This window comes from Octopus bimaculoides, chromosome 3 (genome assembly GCF_001194135.2).
Source record: "Octopus bimaculoides isolate UCB-OBI-ISO-001 chromosome 3, ASM119413v2, whole genome shotgun sequence".
Classification (NCBI taxonomy): Eukaryota; Metazoa; Mollusca; class Cephalopoda; order Octopoda; family Octopodidae; genus Octopus; species Octopus bimaculoides.
Genome location: NC_068983.1, coordinates 135,058,557 through 135,074,142, shown reverse-complemented (window position 1 = coordinate 135,074,142; position 15,586 = coordinate 135,058,557). Strand labels below are relative to the sequence as shown.

At 34.0% G+C, this 15,586-nt stretch overlaps 1 protein-coding gene across 1 annotated transcript in view; it reads right to left on the bottom strand.

Annotated features, from left to right (window-relative positions):
• Window positions 1-7,007: 7,007 nt before the first annotated feature.
• The window catches only part of LOC106871998 (protein GDAP2 homolog), a 35,695-nt gene continuing 27,116 nt past the window's right edge, over window positions 7,008-15,586 (bottom strand). Inside the window, exons 8-12 of the mRNA XM_052966793.1 lie at window positions 15,508-15,584; window positions 13,988-14,127; window positions 13,259-13,313; window positions 11,866-12,009; window positions 7,008-10,129 (exon numbers count right to left, since the gene is read on the bottom strand). Coding sequence (XP_052822753.1) covers window positions 10,076-10,129; window positions 11,866-12,009; window positions 13,259-13,313; window positions 13,988-14,127; window positions 15,508-15,584 — 470 coding nt within the window. The 3' untranslated portion in view covers window positions 7,008-10,075. The remainder of the gene's footprint in view (window positions 10,130-11,865; window positions 12,010-13,258; window positions 13,314-13,987; window positions 14,128-15,507; window positions 15,585-15,586) is intronic.

Genomic DNA, 15,586 nt, shown 5'->3' with positions numbered 1-15,586 from the left:
TGAGGTTTGAGCATTTTACCACCATAGTGATATAAATGCCATGCTAGACTAGTCTTGGATTTAAAGCCTGGAATGTAAAGAGAATGAAAGGAGATAACTATAAGAACTGGCGAGGGAAAGTAGAAAGAATCAATACCTCAACAAGGGTTAAAAAGGAAATACAAGGAGTTCAAGGGAGGGGAGGGAACCCATTTAAGAAAATGAACTACTTGTTTACTTTCCCCACTATACTTAACTTCTTTCCCCTTTCATTTACCTCTCATTCCAGAATTCTGAACCTTAAACTCTCTCACTTGGTTGGCCTTCCACCTTTTCACCAGTCCTTCATTTCAATTCTTTCCCATTTACTTACCTTCAGCCAAATCTTCAAATCACACCCTGCCCATAAGATTTTGAGCAGAAAAACTGCATTCAACAATGTACTGAGAAATGTCCAATGTAGATGTTAGAAATAAATAGGTAATCATTATTTTGCTGGATTTTGTCCATGTTATTATGAATTAAAGAATCAGAACTGGATATATCATTCTTATTGCTGCCAAAGTTACTGAATGCAGCCTGCAGAACAGCTTGAAGAGGACAGACACAAGAATATATTCTTGCTTGGTAACATTTGAAACAGGAAAAATCTACAAATATCTCACCAATAGAATGAGCAGTAGCTACCATGATTTCATTGTAACCTCAGATGACTAATCATTCTATTTGGCATGCAGATTAGAAGCTATTATTCAAATAGAAATTCTGGAAACAGAATCAAGAACAGATCTCTTCTGAAGACATACACACACGCACACAAATCATTCTCAAGCACTTGTGCCAATTAGAGAGAATATTAACCATGGTGTTTACCAATGGATTAGTCACTATGAAAAAAATATTAAATTACAGAAACACAGTTCTATATCTAAGTGGCAGGTATTGTTGTGTATGTGAATAGATAGCAGTAAGTTGTCTAATGCATCAATGGAAGTAGCCTTCTGCATTTTTAGTTCTGTGATACTTGGTGACACTAATATTTTTATTTGCCAGTGACCTAAATCCACACTAGATACCTAGGTGAACAGTATCATCAAGGTAAATATTAAATCAGTCAAAGGTAACATAAGCACAGATCTGTGAAGAGAAATACTGCTGTAAGTGTCTGTCTCTCGTGTTTTGTTCATTTTTGTATATTGATAGAATTCTTGAACAGCTGGAAAAGATGCATGGAGCCATATTTAGTAGACGCATCTGGTTAGTTGGTTGTTGTATATTTGTACACCTCTCTCAGGAGGCTGTCGTTGCTAAGTGCCTTTGTTATCTGACTACTTCTTTGTGAGGAATTTGATTTCTGCTTTAGAGTGTATAGCATTTCTTTGAACACTAGTTTGTTGGAGAACTCTAGATGGCACTAGAGTTACTGTTTAGCCAAGCTTTTCAGAAACTTTTTCAGTCATTCAGTATCTGAATTCAAAGAGAGATTTCAACATTCAACAGAAACTTCTGTTATGTGTAACAACAACATCATCATCAACATTTAACATCTGTTTTCCATGCTGGAATGAGTTGGACAGTTTGACAGGAGCTGGCCAGACTCCAATTGTCCAGTTTGACAGGAGCTGGCCAGACTCCAATTGTCCAGTTTGACAGGAGCTGGCCAGACTCCAATTGTCCAGTTTGACAGGAGCTGGCCAGACTCCAATTGTAGCATGGTTTCTATGGCTGAATGCTTTTCCCAATGCCAATTTACAAATAAGTTTCTATAATCTGTCCTGATAAGATGTTGCTTATTAATGGGAAAATTCCTGAAAATATCCTTTCTTAACACTATATATATCATTCAAAGCTTCAGTAAAACCTAACAACTTCAAAGAACCTGGAATTGTTTGATAATCTTTATTGCAATTTTGTGTGTAACTATCCTAGTCCACTGGCATGATTCAAACATTACAATAGTATTTATATTCCAAAACATCACTTAATGCATTGAAGCTTCCTAATATTAAGCTGGAGCATTCAGTAATGAACTGAGTGATTTTCATTGCATGTGTCACAAGCTGGAACTTCAGGTCAGTTGGCTGAACCAATATGTGGCTCACTAGTTCAAAGGTGTGCCTCATAGCTCTTCTTTGAACTACAACATATTTTAAAATGTGTTACTGTTTGATTTGCAAGTACATTCAAGTTGTTTGGTGTCTATACTTTTTTGGAATATGATAATGGTAATGATGTTGAATTTACTGTTGAAAGACAGTAGACCATTGCTGTTCGTCTAGTCTTGTGTCCTCATAACAGCAAGATATAGTAAATACTTGTACCTGACTCTGAAATGAAATTCACCCCATTTATTCTATGCAAGGTTGAGAGGTAGTCAGAGTAAACATCTTCTTTATAAATTGTATTATCAGCTAAACTACTATGAGACATAAATACTGATACATGTAGCATGTGTGTTTATTCTCATCAGAGTGTAGAGAGATATTAGGTGAATTTCCTTTTGCTGTTGCTTCTTATTACAAGGAAATAGCAGAGAAGAGCACAATCATTTAATATCTCATGTCATTAAAGGCAACAGAGGAAATGGTTAGAGTTTTTACAGCAATTTTATGTCAGTTGTTGAATATTACATCAGTTATTTTAGTTGCATTTGTATTAAGGTAACAAATCACTTCCAACCAGTAAGGAGTTTAGGGTTACACACATTCATTGCTCCCTCCCAAACCAGGGGAGTAAAAGCAGTGTTGTTTAAAGAGGCTGCTTTATTATTTCAAGAACAAATTGGAAAGATAAGCAAAATTTTGATGACATGGCATAAAATATTGCCATACAATATTGCTGTATGGAGGTAGGATCAGATTTAAACCATGGGGACCCCAAGGGGAAATTTGAAGAAAAATTTCTTGAAAATAGCACTTGTCACCTACGTTTCAAACTCTCAACTTCAGCAAAAGTATGTAAACCAGGGGTTCTCAACTATTTTTATTTGTGAACCCCTTTGATTACTATTTCACTCTTGTGGACCCACCACCACCACCATACCCATTTGATTTTTTAAAAAAATCATATTGTATTTTTTTAATTAAATATTATTAGGACTTGTATAAAAAATTTTTTTTAATATTTTGTGTACTGTAGACCTATAACCAATTTCTTAACAACTAAATTCCATAGAAAATGAATGCTTACAAGTAAAATGAGTCATAAACATACAAGTATATATTTATTAAAATAAGATAGTACTTTAGTGTTAATTTCTTTAATGCAAGTCTAGCAGTTGGCTCTGCTCTGCTAGTTTTAAAATATTCTACTCCAATGTTGTCAATGATAATTGAAGATCACCTTTTTCTATGTCAATTCGATTACGAGCTTTTAACAGTAAGTTAGTGACATAGCTGAAACTAGATTCAACAAAGTAAGATAAAGGAAATGCAGTAAAGTATAACTGTGCTTCCCCACCAGAATAGTGGATACTTAGTAGCAGTGTCATTTCTTTTTTATACATTACGTTCTCCATATTTAAATCTTGCCTGAAATATTTTATCACTCTGCAATTCAGTGAGATTCTCCTGCAAACAGATAACTACAGCAGCAACATTAATAAGAAATGTCACCCAATGCAGTATATTTAACTGCAGCAGGTCATTAAACTGAGATTGTATATCATTATGCAAGTTTTTCAAATGTTCAGTATATAAGGTCACTATCATGCAGATTACTGTTACTTGATTCCAAATTACTAGGAAATTGTAATAATACACAACATACATTTATTTTCTAGAGCTGTACTTACCCTAGAAAAGTAGTAATAGCTCCTTTGGAGGATAAAAGATCAGGGTTTTCTCCTTGAAGCTGTTTGTTAATCAAATTAATTTTATCAAATATATCTGATAAATACATCACATTTAGCTGCAACCATTTGTTGGCTGAGATTGTTGTTAGCTAGGAATGAGACAACAGTGTACCAAAGTGCAAGAAAAAATGAGACAGACAATTACCTTTTGATAACCATCTTATCTCTGTGTGAATTACAAAGCATACAAACTCTTCATTATTATTACAGAATTCATGAAAGATGTGGTCTTGTAAATAATATTACAATATTATAGGCATTGTGCAGATGTGCACTTAATTGTTTTGCAAGTAAGTGTTGCTGGTGTTATCATACAGTCTATACAAAATACAGCATCTATTAAATAGGTAACAAAACCTCTGTATCTGCTAATCATGGATGGAGAACAGTCATTAGCAAAAGCTATTATATTTCTGAGGAGAATATTATGTTCCTCGAAATAAGTTACATTTTTGAAAATTGATTTGCCTTTAGTGTCTATCTTAAGATGTCTGACAAAAAAGCATTTCCTCTTTGAATTCATTACCCTCCGAATAACGATCATATGCCAATAAAATAGCTTTACTATCTCTCAGAGTAGATTCATCAGGTTGACGAGGAAATTTCTGTACTTGTAATTTGGCTACTCATTGCTTTTCTACATCTTAACCATTTCATCAATGCACCGTGACACTGATGAGTTACTTAAAGGAATCTTACAAGTAATTTCATTCACATTGTTTCAGAAATGATGAAACTATGAGATACCACAGGCAAAATTAGTTTCACCAATATTATGGGATTTCCCAACTTTTGCTATAATTTTAGAAATTTCATAAGATACCAGTCAACCATTATTATTTTTACACAATTGATTACTAAATAATTGATTCACCATTTTTCTTGCTTGGAATTCATTGCCTGGATCTCATCAACAAATTCAGTTCTTTTCTTATCAGAATGAGATTTTCAAGCTGCCGTACCTACATAATCACCATTAGACTCATCCAACTCTTTTCGAATCCTCTGCACTGTCCTCATATTGACACCCAAACACTCTGAAATATTTGTATTGGAGCTTCCAGCATGAATGCCAAGCAATACAGCATGCTGTTTCCAAATTTCTGGCAGAGTGAATTGTGTTATGGTGTTGTTTTTCTCACAGACAGTGCCCCACTGACCCTACTGTGTTGTCAACAAAATCAAAAACAATGTGCATGCATGAAATTATTAAAATGGCGATAATTTACCCATCACACCGTGTATATTTGTGTGTGCATTTTTGTCCCCCCACCACTACTTAATGTTGGTGTGTTTATGTCCCCATAACTTAGTGGTTCGGCAAAAGGAAACAACAGAATAAGTACTAGCTTACAAAGAATAAGTCCTGGGGATGATTTGTTCGGCTAAAAATCCTTCAAGGCAGTGCTTCAGCACAGTTAAATGACTGAAACAAGTAAAAGCATACATACAAGTTTACATTGATATTAAATACACTATTTCTCAGTGTTGTTCAGAGCAGCTGGCTCCAATCTTTATTTGCTCAAGCACAAATGTTACTGTTATAAGTTCAACTGAAAACCTATAAATTTTAATACTTCCTTGCAAATTACTTTGAAGTACAGACAGTTGTAAGTTCAGGATGGAGATTTCTACTAAAGACACAAAAACTAATGGAAACAGAGTTGTGAGTCTTCTCTTTCCCAAAGGCATCAGAGATATAAATAGAATGAAATAAAGCAAGCCAGCATAAAAACCAATTCACTGCTCTGAATTTCCATGACTTTCCTTTTATTAGCTGTTTTTCTTTTATAGCTTAATATACATCAAGCACAAATGTTTCTTGTCTGCTAAAATCAAGAAATAGGTATGTGAAACATTGCATGTGCTTGTTTTGATTTTAATCCCTTCCCTACCCAGTTGTTAGGAAAAGTACTTCTAGCACATTTCATGAAAAAGTGTAGAGTACTTAAATTTTTCACAGACGTCCTACGGAGTAACTCTGTGACATATCCTTAAAGTTCATTTACTGTGTGCTAACATGTGTGTGTGTATATATATATATATATAATATTCATCATCGTTTAACGTCCGCCTTCCATGCTAGCATGGTTTGGACGATTTGACTGAGGACTGGCAAACCAGATGGCTACATCAGTTTCCAATCTGATTTGGCAGAGTTTCTACAGCTGGATGCCCTTCCTAACGCCAACCACTCCAAGAGTGTAGTGGGTGCTTTTATGTGCCACCGGCACAAGTGCCAGTAAGGCGACGCTGGTAACGATCACATTCAAATGGTGCTATTTACGTGCCACTGGCATGGAAGCCAACCAGCTGCTCTGGCAATGATCACGCTCGGACAGTGCTCTTAGCACTCTACTGGTACAGGTGCCATCACGATTTCGATTTCACTTGCCCCAACAGGTCTTCGCAAGCCGAGTTTAGTGTCCAATGAAGGAGAGGTTGGCAAGGGTGCCAGTCGTCGAATTTAGTTTGATTTCGATTTCACTTGTCTCAACAGGTCTTCACACGTGGAGTTTAGTGTCCAATGAAGGAAAGGTATACATAAGGGGGCTGGCTACACTCCTGGCAGAGGCCTTGGATGATGGTCTCACTTGGTTTGCTGGGTCTTCTCATGCACAGCATATTTCCAAAAGTCTCGGTCACAAGTCAATGCCTCGGTGAGGCCTAATGTTTGAAAGTCGTGCTTCACCACCTCATCCCAGGTCTTCCTGGGTCTACCTCTTCCACAGGTTCCCTCAACCGCTAGGGTGTGGCACTTTTTCACACAGCTATCCTCATCCATTCTCGCCACATGACCATACCATATATATATATATATATATATATATCATCATCATCATCATCGTTTAACGTCCGCTTTCCATGCTAGCATGGGTTGGACGATTTGACTGAGGACTGGTGAAACCGGATGGCAACACCAGGCTCCAGTCTGATTTGGCAGAGTTTCTACAGCTGGATGCCCTTCCTAACGCCAACGACTCAGAGAGTGTAGTGGGTGCTTTTACGTGTCACCCGCATGAAACATATATATATATATATATATATATATATATATATAGCAGTGGACTAACAAGTTACAAACAGACCAACAATTGTTGACTTTAACACCATTACATCTCTGTGCTGGCACAAATTAACGCTTAAATGAAAAGAAATATTATTGAGACAACAACCCATTTCAAAAATATTTTATTTACATTTGGAATTGTATAATTTCCATAACATTTTTTGTTAGAGAATAACACTGCCATGTAGGATATGTTAGATATCTTTTCATACCTTTTTGTTCATGCTACATAATCGATAGCAGTAACAGCATTACACACACACATACTACATGCATACATATCCATACACAACCCTTAATAAAATTGTCAAATTCCTCAAGTAAAAATAAATGTAAATAAAGGCATTTCACTGCTAATAATACTGAATCACTACATGTGGAAAGTGATATAAGACTTTTTTTTTTTTTTACAGAAACCCCAATATGTTTACTGAGAAGTTTAGATTCATCACTATCTTGTTATCAACTATGAGCTTGGTGAGACAAAAAGCAAATGGCATCAGAAATATTTGTTCTGATTTCCTTCAGATGTATAAAACAGTAGGGAGCTGATAGTGATAACATTAGATGAAATCCAGCTTTTGGAAAACAAATAACTTGTCAACAGTGGAATTCCAAAAGAGGAGTTATGAAAGAATATAAATAAAAAATTTTTTTTTAAAAAGTATGTATTACAAATAGATGTGTGCAACATTATAGAGAAGAGGGTTAGCATATTTTCTAGCTGAAGACTCCTTTATAGAAGGACTGCTTATTTCACTTGTTTAATATGAAAGTTAGCCACTTGTTTTCAGATCCCTCATTATCAAATGAATAGTTTATGAGTTAACTTCTACAGTTAAATCTCTCATATTACACCCTACTATTTTTAAAACTGGAAGAACACATTGACTAATGCAGAGCTAGAAACTCTGTATAGAAAAGAGTGAATAGACACAGCTGGAACTCATTCGATTGTAGATCTACTTCATCAGGGTTGACTTGGAGCTAAACAACATAATTGTTTAGAATTAGTAGAGCAACAAGCAAATAATTAAGCATTTGTATTGTGAACTTCTACCAATATTTGTTTAATCTAACCTGTTAGCTATAGGTAAGTGGTTAAAATATTAAGCTTCTTCACAGAATTTTAAAAAATGCTAAGATTTCACCCATGTTAATCTGATGAGCTGTTAAGAAAAGTCATAGTAGACTCCTGATTTTTTGAAAATTAGGCACCATTCCTCTCAGTTCATATTAGCAATGATCACCATTACAAAATGCTTTTTGGCTGTAAAACTATGTAGTCCAAAACATTTTACAGGTAGATATATCTCTTCCTATTTCAAAAGAATTGATTCAGACTTAACACTAGTTGAATTATCTTATTTATCGGAGTTGGACACAAAATAAACATCAATAATAGCACTAAAAGATATTACTGATATATAACATAAAAGGCCTTTCATGACATTTGTGTGTAGAGAGCTAAGGAGGAGTGAAAGGTGACATCTATGAGTGTGTGTGTTGTTGCAAGAAACATCCAGTAGGCTGCTATGTACAGAAGGAAGAGTGTGAGAGCGACATTACCAAACCACAAGATACACCAGGGATGATACAGGGTAAGCTAGAGAGAGTTGCATTAGCACAGGGTATAGTATGGTCTGGCAGAGAACTTGCAATCTAGAAAACTAAGAAATATAGGTGGGCAACTTAGCAAAAATATACTCATACCTGTCATAGTTAAAGGCTTTAGTAATGTCAAATTAAATAGCATTGCTTTATCAAAATTCTCTAAATTGAGACAGTATAGGTGATTGATATATGACAATAAGTTACCAGTAGATTTGGCTCTTAGGAAACTACACTAATTATCCTTGAGAAGGGAGAGAAATTCAAGGTGATGAAGGAGATGATTGTTTGCAGCTGTTCCAATTACCTTTGAAGCAAGAGTAGCAGGTTGATAACTGTACAAAGTGTGAGAAGGACCCCTTTAAGAAGATGAAACATGTTGAGAGAGAATGTGATACTTTTGGGATACACAATTTGAGGCTGATAGAAGGGGTGTTGTCAGGGGTCCATCCAATATAGACAAGTGGTATAAACTTCTTAAGTCAACTAAAACGCTGAAAAGTTATCACTGAGATATGAACTATAAGACTTTCTACATTTGAAGATTTAAATATCAAGAATGTAATTGATATAAAATGTAGAAAAATAAAGCTTGAGCTGGTAGTATTGACTATATATTATCATGACTGTTTTCACAAAATACAAGTTAGCAAATATCTGATGGCTTAGAAAGCAAACCATAGATACTACTTATAGACCTCCCTCCTTCTCCTCTTGCTTGAGAGAGATGTATTAAATCAATGTATTAAATCACAAAACTTCAAATCATGATAAAGCCATTGTGAAGTTTTAATACTGATAATCTGTAGAAGAAGAAAGAGAAGCACCAGTGATTAGAGCAACTGATAATCAGTGGATTGGAAAAATCAATATATTAACTATTTAGTAAAGAAATACTCCAGTTAATAAATATTTCCTTTCTTTTTGTTTATTTTGTAGCTTTCAAGGAAAAGACTTACTTAAATCCCTGACAGTTCCTTTACATAAAGAGATTTTACAACTGGTTAAAATGCTTCATGTGTATTTGGAAAATTATTTTTCCTAAAACCAACATCAACAACAATATTTTTTTGATTATATTCATTTTATAAGCCCCTTCTGAAACCTTAACAAAATTCAACCTAGAACCATCCTTCATTTTTACACTAAACCTTAATGTACTTTGAATCCCATATATAGCTTAGTAAATATAGATTATTTTAACTATATTACTATTATTAGTGCTAGCTGTTGTTGTTATATAGAATTTGATTTATCACAATACTTATAAACTTGAAGATATGCAATAACATCTTACAATCAGGATTTAAGCTCTCAAATCAATATTACATCATTGGAAATTAAAATACAAGGACATAGTTGTTAAAAATCAACAACAAAAGCACATCCCATGATAGGGGCCATCACTTCTCATTGTTGGTAGCAGCATTATCATTTGTTTGTTCAATATTTGGCTATTTGAAGAGTATAACAGTATAGCGTAACAAAACTTCAATATTTTTCCTAATACTTCCAGTACTTCAGCAATTAAGCCTGCTTCTGTTCTTACAGAATACACTGTTTTAAAGATCTTCTGTTGGGTCTTCAGCAGGCACATAATACCGTGGACCATTTACCTTGAATAAAGAGGAAGAGTACGTTAACACATACACACAAAGATAAGATTCATATCCATAAAAATACATAAATACATAAGAATTTTACAACTATTTATATAAACATTACTGAGACAGGTAATTCATTCTTTTAGTGCAGTGTGGATTACTTCACAGTGAGGGGTAAGTAACAAGTAAATAAAATTTGAAATAAAATTTTAATTAAAATTTCTTTGGTGGGGGGGGGGGGGGGGATTAGATGAGGGCAATCAAAGTGGGATGAAGAGCAAAAAGTTTGAGAAGCATTGTTGTAGTGTGTTATTTATTTACTCATCTCTAATCAGTCATTCACTTTCAGTGATCATGTCATCTTTGAGGCCGATTCCACCAACCAGGTTGGTACAAACATAATTGTAGTTTTGAAGCATCAACTTTAAAGCAATATAACTCAGCTTAGCATAAATAATATATATTACACATTGTTGCCAAAGTTTATACATTCTGACAACTTAAATTTTGGTGTCCTAGGACTGATGAGCAGTTGCTTGGATGTCAAAAAAGAGCTATAAAGACACTTGACAAAGTGGTAGTGGGTCAGAGAGGTTAGGGAAGAGAGTTTTGTAGTCCATTTCATTTAGTTCCTGTAGTGTCATTTGCAAGACGTGGTCAAGTGTTGTCATTGAGAACAATTGGTCCTTTTTTTAGATTAAAACATATTGGACATAAATGTTGTGATTCCTGATGCATTTTCTTGATTTTCCTGACAATACTTCTCTCCTGTGATGGTTTTGCAAGGATTTAAGAAATGGTAGTGGGCAATTCCACTTGCTGACTCCTACACAGTAACGTAACTTTCTCTTTGATGCACCTTTAGTTAGGAGGATGCTTTGGTGCTTACTCTCAGCCCAGTCATAGCATGGAACACAGTCAGTTGCATAGAATTAGTTCTTTATGTTGTTACAATGCAATGAAGAAACAGATCACGAAAAAAGTACCCACTACACTCTCGGAGTGGTTGTTTTTAGGAAGGGCATCCAGCTGTAGAAACTCAGATTGGAGCCTGGTGCAGCTGCTGGCTCTCTAGACCACAGTTAAACCGTCCAACCCATGCCAGCATAGAAAACGGACGTTAATCAATGATGATGAATAAGAAGAGCAGAACAGACTTCATAATAGCAATTGTTTTTTATTACTTTTATTCAGTTGATGCAACATACATTTCTTGAGTTTTTATTTTTGGTTATTTAATGTGTTGCAAATGTTAAACAACTGTTTTGTTGTTCTGTAACCAGTTGCATTGTTTTGGGTGGGTCTGCTTCAATAAATCCCTCAGTTAGTCGTTTGTCAATTACAGAAGAACATACATAACTTCCTTCATCTTCAAGGTTCTTATCTCTCCCATGAAACTTTTTGAACCATTGTTGAACAGTATATTCATTGATGGTCTCCTATTTAAATACTTGGTTGATATTGCAAGCAGCTTTTGCTGCTTTGCATTTAATTTTCAACTCTTTATAATAAAATCATTCAAATTTGTCATTTCCCCCCATTTTTTAATTTGAAAGCCTAAAATGAACCAAAATAAAGCAAAACCACAAGCATAAATCAAAAGAGTGAAATCTGTGCTTCAAAATGGTTTCTAGAATAAGCATCAAAGTTTAAAATAAAAACTGCAATTATTTTTGCACCAACCTAATGTTATTTCAAAATACTTTATACATTAAACAAGTATCAAAGGTGTTTGCATGAAATCTTACCTTCACATCATATTCAAATATCCACTGAGGTAAGTCTAGCTGATCTGTATTCATTTTTGCATACAAATAATCTGTACCTTGCAGATGACTGATTTTAGTTTTTATTTCTGGCGCTGTAAATGTTGTGAAGAACCATGTTGAAATCTGGACAAATGACAAGAAAGAAAAATGTTAATAAAAAGAAATTTACCTTTTATTTGCTGCTCTATTGTTTTGATATTTAATAGGATGAGATTTTCAGAAACAGTTATTTCTTACCATTGCTAAACATTGTATTTTTCTTCTGTCTCATGTCTTTTGATTATCAAGAATTTTCTTGGCTTTAATCAGACTTCAGTCCTCTGTTGGTCTCCATATATTTTTTCTTGTAAAATCCTTTTATATTTCTCAAAGCATTTTGCTAACCAGTGACATTAAGAGTCTTACCAAGAGTGATTTTTAATACACATAGGCACACACACATTCACACCACCACACAGTTTCTAGATGTCTCCTAATATGCAAATAGGAACTAAATTAAATTTTTAGGCTATATAACAAACATTTCTTAGAATGTCACGTCACATAGCCACAAGTTTGTTAGAGAAGGGTATAACTGATTAAATCGACTTCAGGATATTATAGGCTGCTTGATATAGATGTTGAATATTGATAACTTAACATCCATTGAAGATTCAGGACATATTGGGAGATGGAGATGCATTGAAAGAGCCATTTCACCTTATAAGGCTAATTTTTATAGATGACCATCTTTATTCCAATCAAACTGAGTAAAGAGATAATTTAGGAGCTCAGGATGATACACATTTACACTGTTACAGGCTTAAAAAGCAACCGATCAGAGGACAGCCAGTACTTTGACAGCAGTCCTTAGTTAATAGTAATTGTTTTTAATTTAGGAGAAACAAGGTCAGCAAATTTTGAAGGAGAGGCAGTAAATCAGTTATATCAACCCAGTGTTTGATTGGTACTTTATTTTGTTGACCACAAAAGAATGAAAGGCAAAGTTGATTTTGGTGAGATTTGAACTCAGAACATGCAGTGCTGGAAGATATACAACAAACATTTTATTTGACACTACTTTTATGATCCTGCTAATCCAGGGCCTATATAATAGTTGTTTCCAATATGGACAAAAAAGTCAGAATTTTTTAAGGTAGGGTTTAATTGATTAAATTAACCCCAGTGCTTGACTGGTACTTTATTCTATCAGCCTCAGAATGATGAAAGGCAAAGTTGACCTCAGTAGGAATTGAACACAGAATGTAAAGAGACAACAAAATCAACAAGGTATATAGCTGTAATAATAATAATGGTTTTGACAACTGTACTTTAATGCATACTACAAAATTCAGTGAATGTAAAATAGCTTTAATATAACATCATCACTTACCTTAAACCATATGTTGGAGTGGACTATATAAAAGGTGACTAAGTTTTTCTTATATCTACAACAACAAAAAAGACAAAATATATATCTTCAAATTACAGTTTTCTGAAAGTAGTCAAAATTAATATTTTTGTAAAGCAACTGACAAGTTGATAGGTCATTTACCAGTTGGGTAATGTGTTCTTTGCAGAGCCAACAAAACTGCTACTTGACCAGTTTATTTTAATGTAAATAAGTTTGGTATAAATGCAATATTGTAAGATAGTGTGAACATTGAATAAAAGCAAACGAGACATTGATCTTCAAATGAAATGTGCACACTTTGATAGCCTGTATAAAGATGTCTGACATTTTCTCTTTAAAATAAACTAGATGCTCAAAGCTGTACTTAGATATTAACAATGAGTAAACATGTGGGCAAAAAACTGACACTGAGCTGAGGCCAAAGTCACAAAAAAAAAAAAAAAAATCATAAAACATTGCTGACCATTACCCTGCACTGTAGAACAAATTTAAAATATACTTTATTAACTTTACAATTGTGAAATATTAAAGCTTGTTTATAGTGTTACATAATTTGCTGTTTAAATTTGTAGCAGACTTTATATAACATTAAGAAGTATATATTAGCTGTATGTATGTATGATGGTGGGATCAGAGATGTAGTCTGGAGCTAAGGGGAGTTGGAACTTATGAAACAATCAGTTTATAGAAAGAGAATAAGGAACTCACTTATCGTGTAGAACATTGTAGGCATATTTCAGGAAGGAAGTGGGAGCTAAATTGTCAGTTGTTGTGAGAGTATGCAGGTAGATCACAGAATATTTGGTATCAGCAATGGAATCCATGACTTGAACAATATATTGTAAAACCTGATGTACAAAAGGAACAAAAATATAAACAAAATCAAAGCAGTAACCTTAAAACCTCAAATTTTCATACTGTTCATTACATTTAAAAAAACAAAAAATTATCGAATTCAAAGGAATTAAATTTTAAATTGGAATTAAAAGTTGAAAAACTTTAATGAGATTTGTGTTTTCTGTATAAAACCACTTCTACTAGAAATTTATGAAATTTAATATTTCAAGAAATAGCTATTATTTCCATAAAATATATTAATCACTTGACTTGTAGCACAGGAGTCTTTGGGTTTATCAACAACCCCCAACTAGGAAATGATTTAAAATTTTAAGGGGGCAGTAAAGAACATTTTTTGTATATTACTATTCAGTTTTAAACATATGGGGGGAAATGTTTTTTTTTTTTTAAATTAAAAACATAAGATAATGGGGAGAAATAAAAGATTGACTACCATGAATTTAGCCTAATAATTGCTTGAAAGCTGAATCTTTGAATAAACCCCAAACCCTAATCAGTTACTGGCAAATGGACAGAGAATAAACAAACACAATAACATCCCCATTAATGAGTGGACTACAGAATAGCTGCTCAACCAGTCAACAAATATTTTACCATCTTTAAAATGAGAACCTCATATTTTCAGTTCTAAGTCAAAGACAGGGTGACCTGAAAATTTAATCAAGCAATTTTGAACATTACCCTAAATTGAATGAACCCAAAGAAGCAAAATTGTTGATAGCTGCTCAAAATGTGTTTCAATTATTGTTGCTGCATGTTTTATGAGCATTTTATGGAATCAATACATTATTATAAGGTCAAGGTTGTGTTAATACATCAATTTAGAACTGAAAATTATTTTAACCAAGGCAGGTATTCTAGAGGGCTGTCTAATTAATAGCTATAATACAACCCCACCCCATTTTTTACCCATCTGTATTCATCATCATCATCGTTTAATGTCTGCTTTTCATGCTGGCATGGGTAGGTGGGTTTAACTGAAAACTGGTAAGCCAGGAAGCTGCACCAAATCAGATCAGGACCTGGTGCAGCTTCCTGGCTTACTAGTTTACAGTCAAACTGTCCAAAGTGGATGTTAAACCATGATGATAATGATGAGTACAGATAGGTAAAAAAATATATGTTAACAAAGGAAATAGGGAAATAAACCTAGAATAGCTCCAGCTCTTCCTACCCAACCACCAAAAATGAAAACTTTACTCCCCTAAAAAACTGCCTGTCTGAAAGAACTGATATATAAATCTGAGAGGCAACTTTTTTTCCCTTATACCTAAATAAAACTGCAACAAAGAAGTTAGAACATTACAAAATAAATCAACCTTTGTCAATATCAAGATAATTGTTATAAATGATATAATAAAAAGGTTTACTTTTTCTAAATCAATATGATTTACAGGAAGATTCTTGCCAATGAAGACTAGTACAGGTCTTCCAAACCGATCAACACCT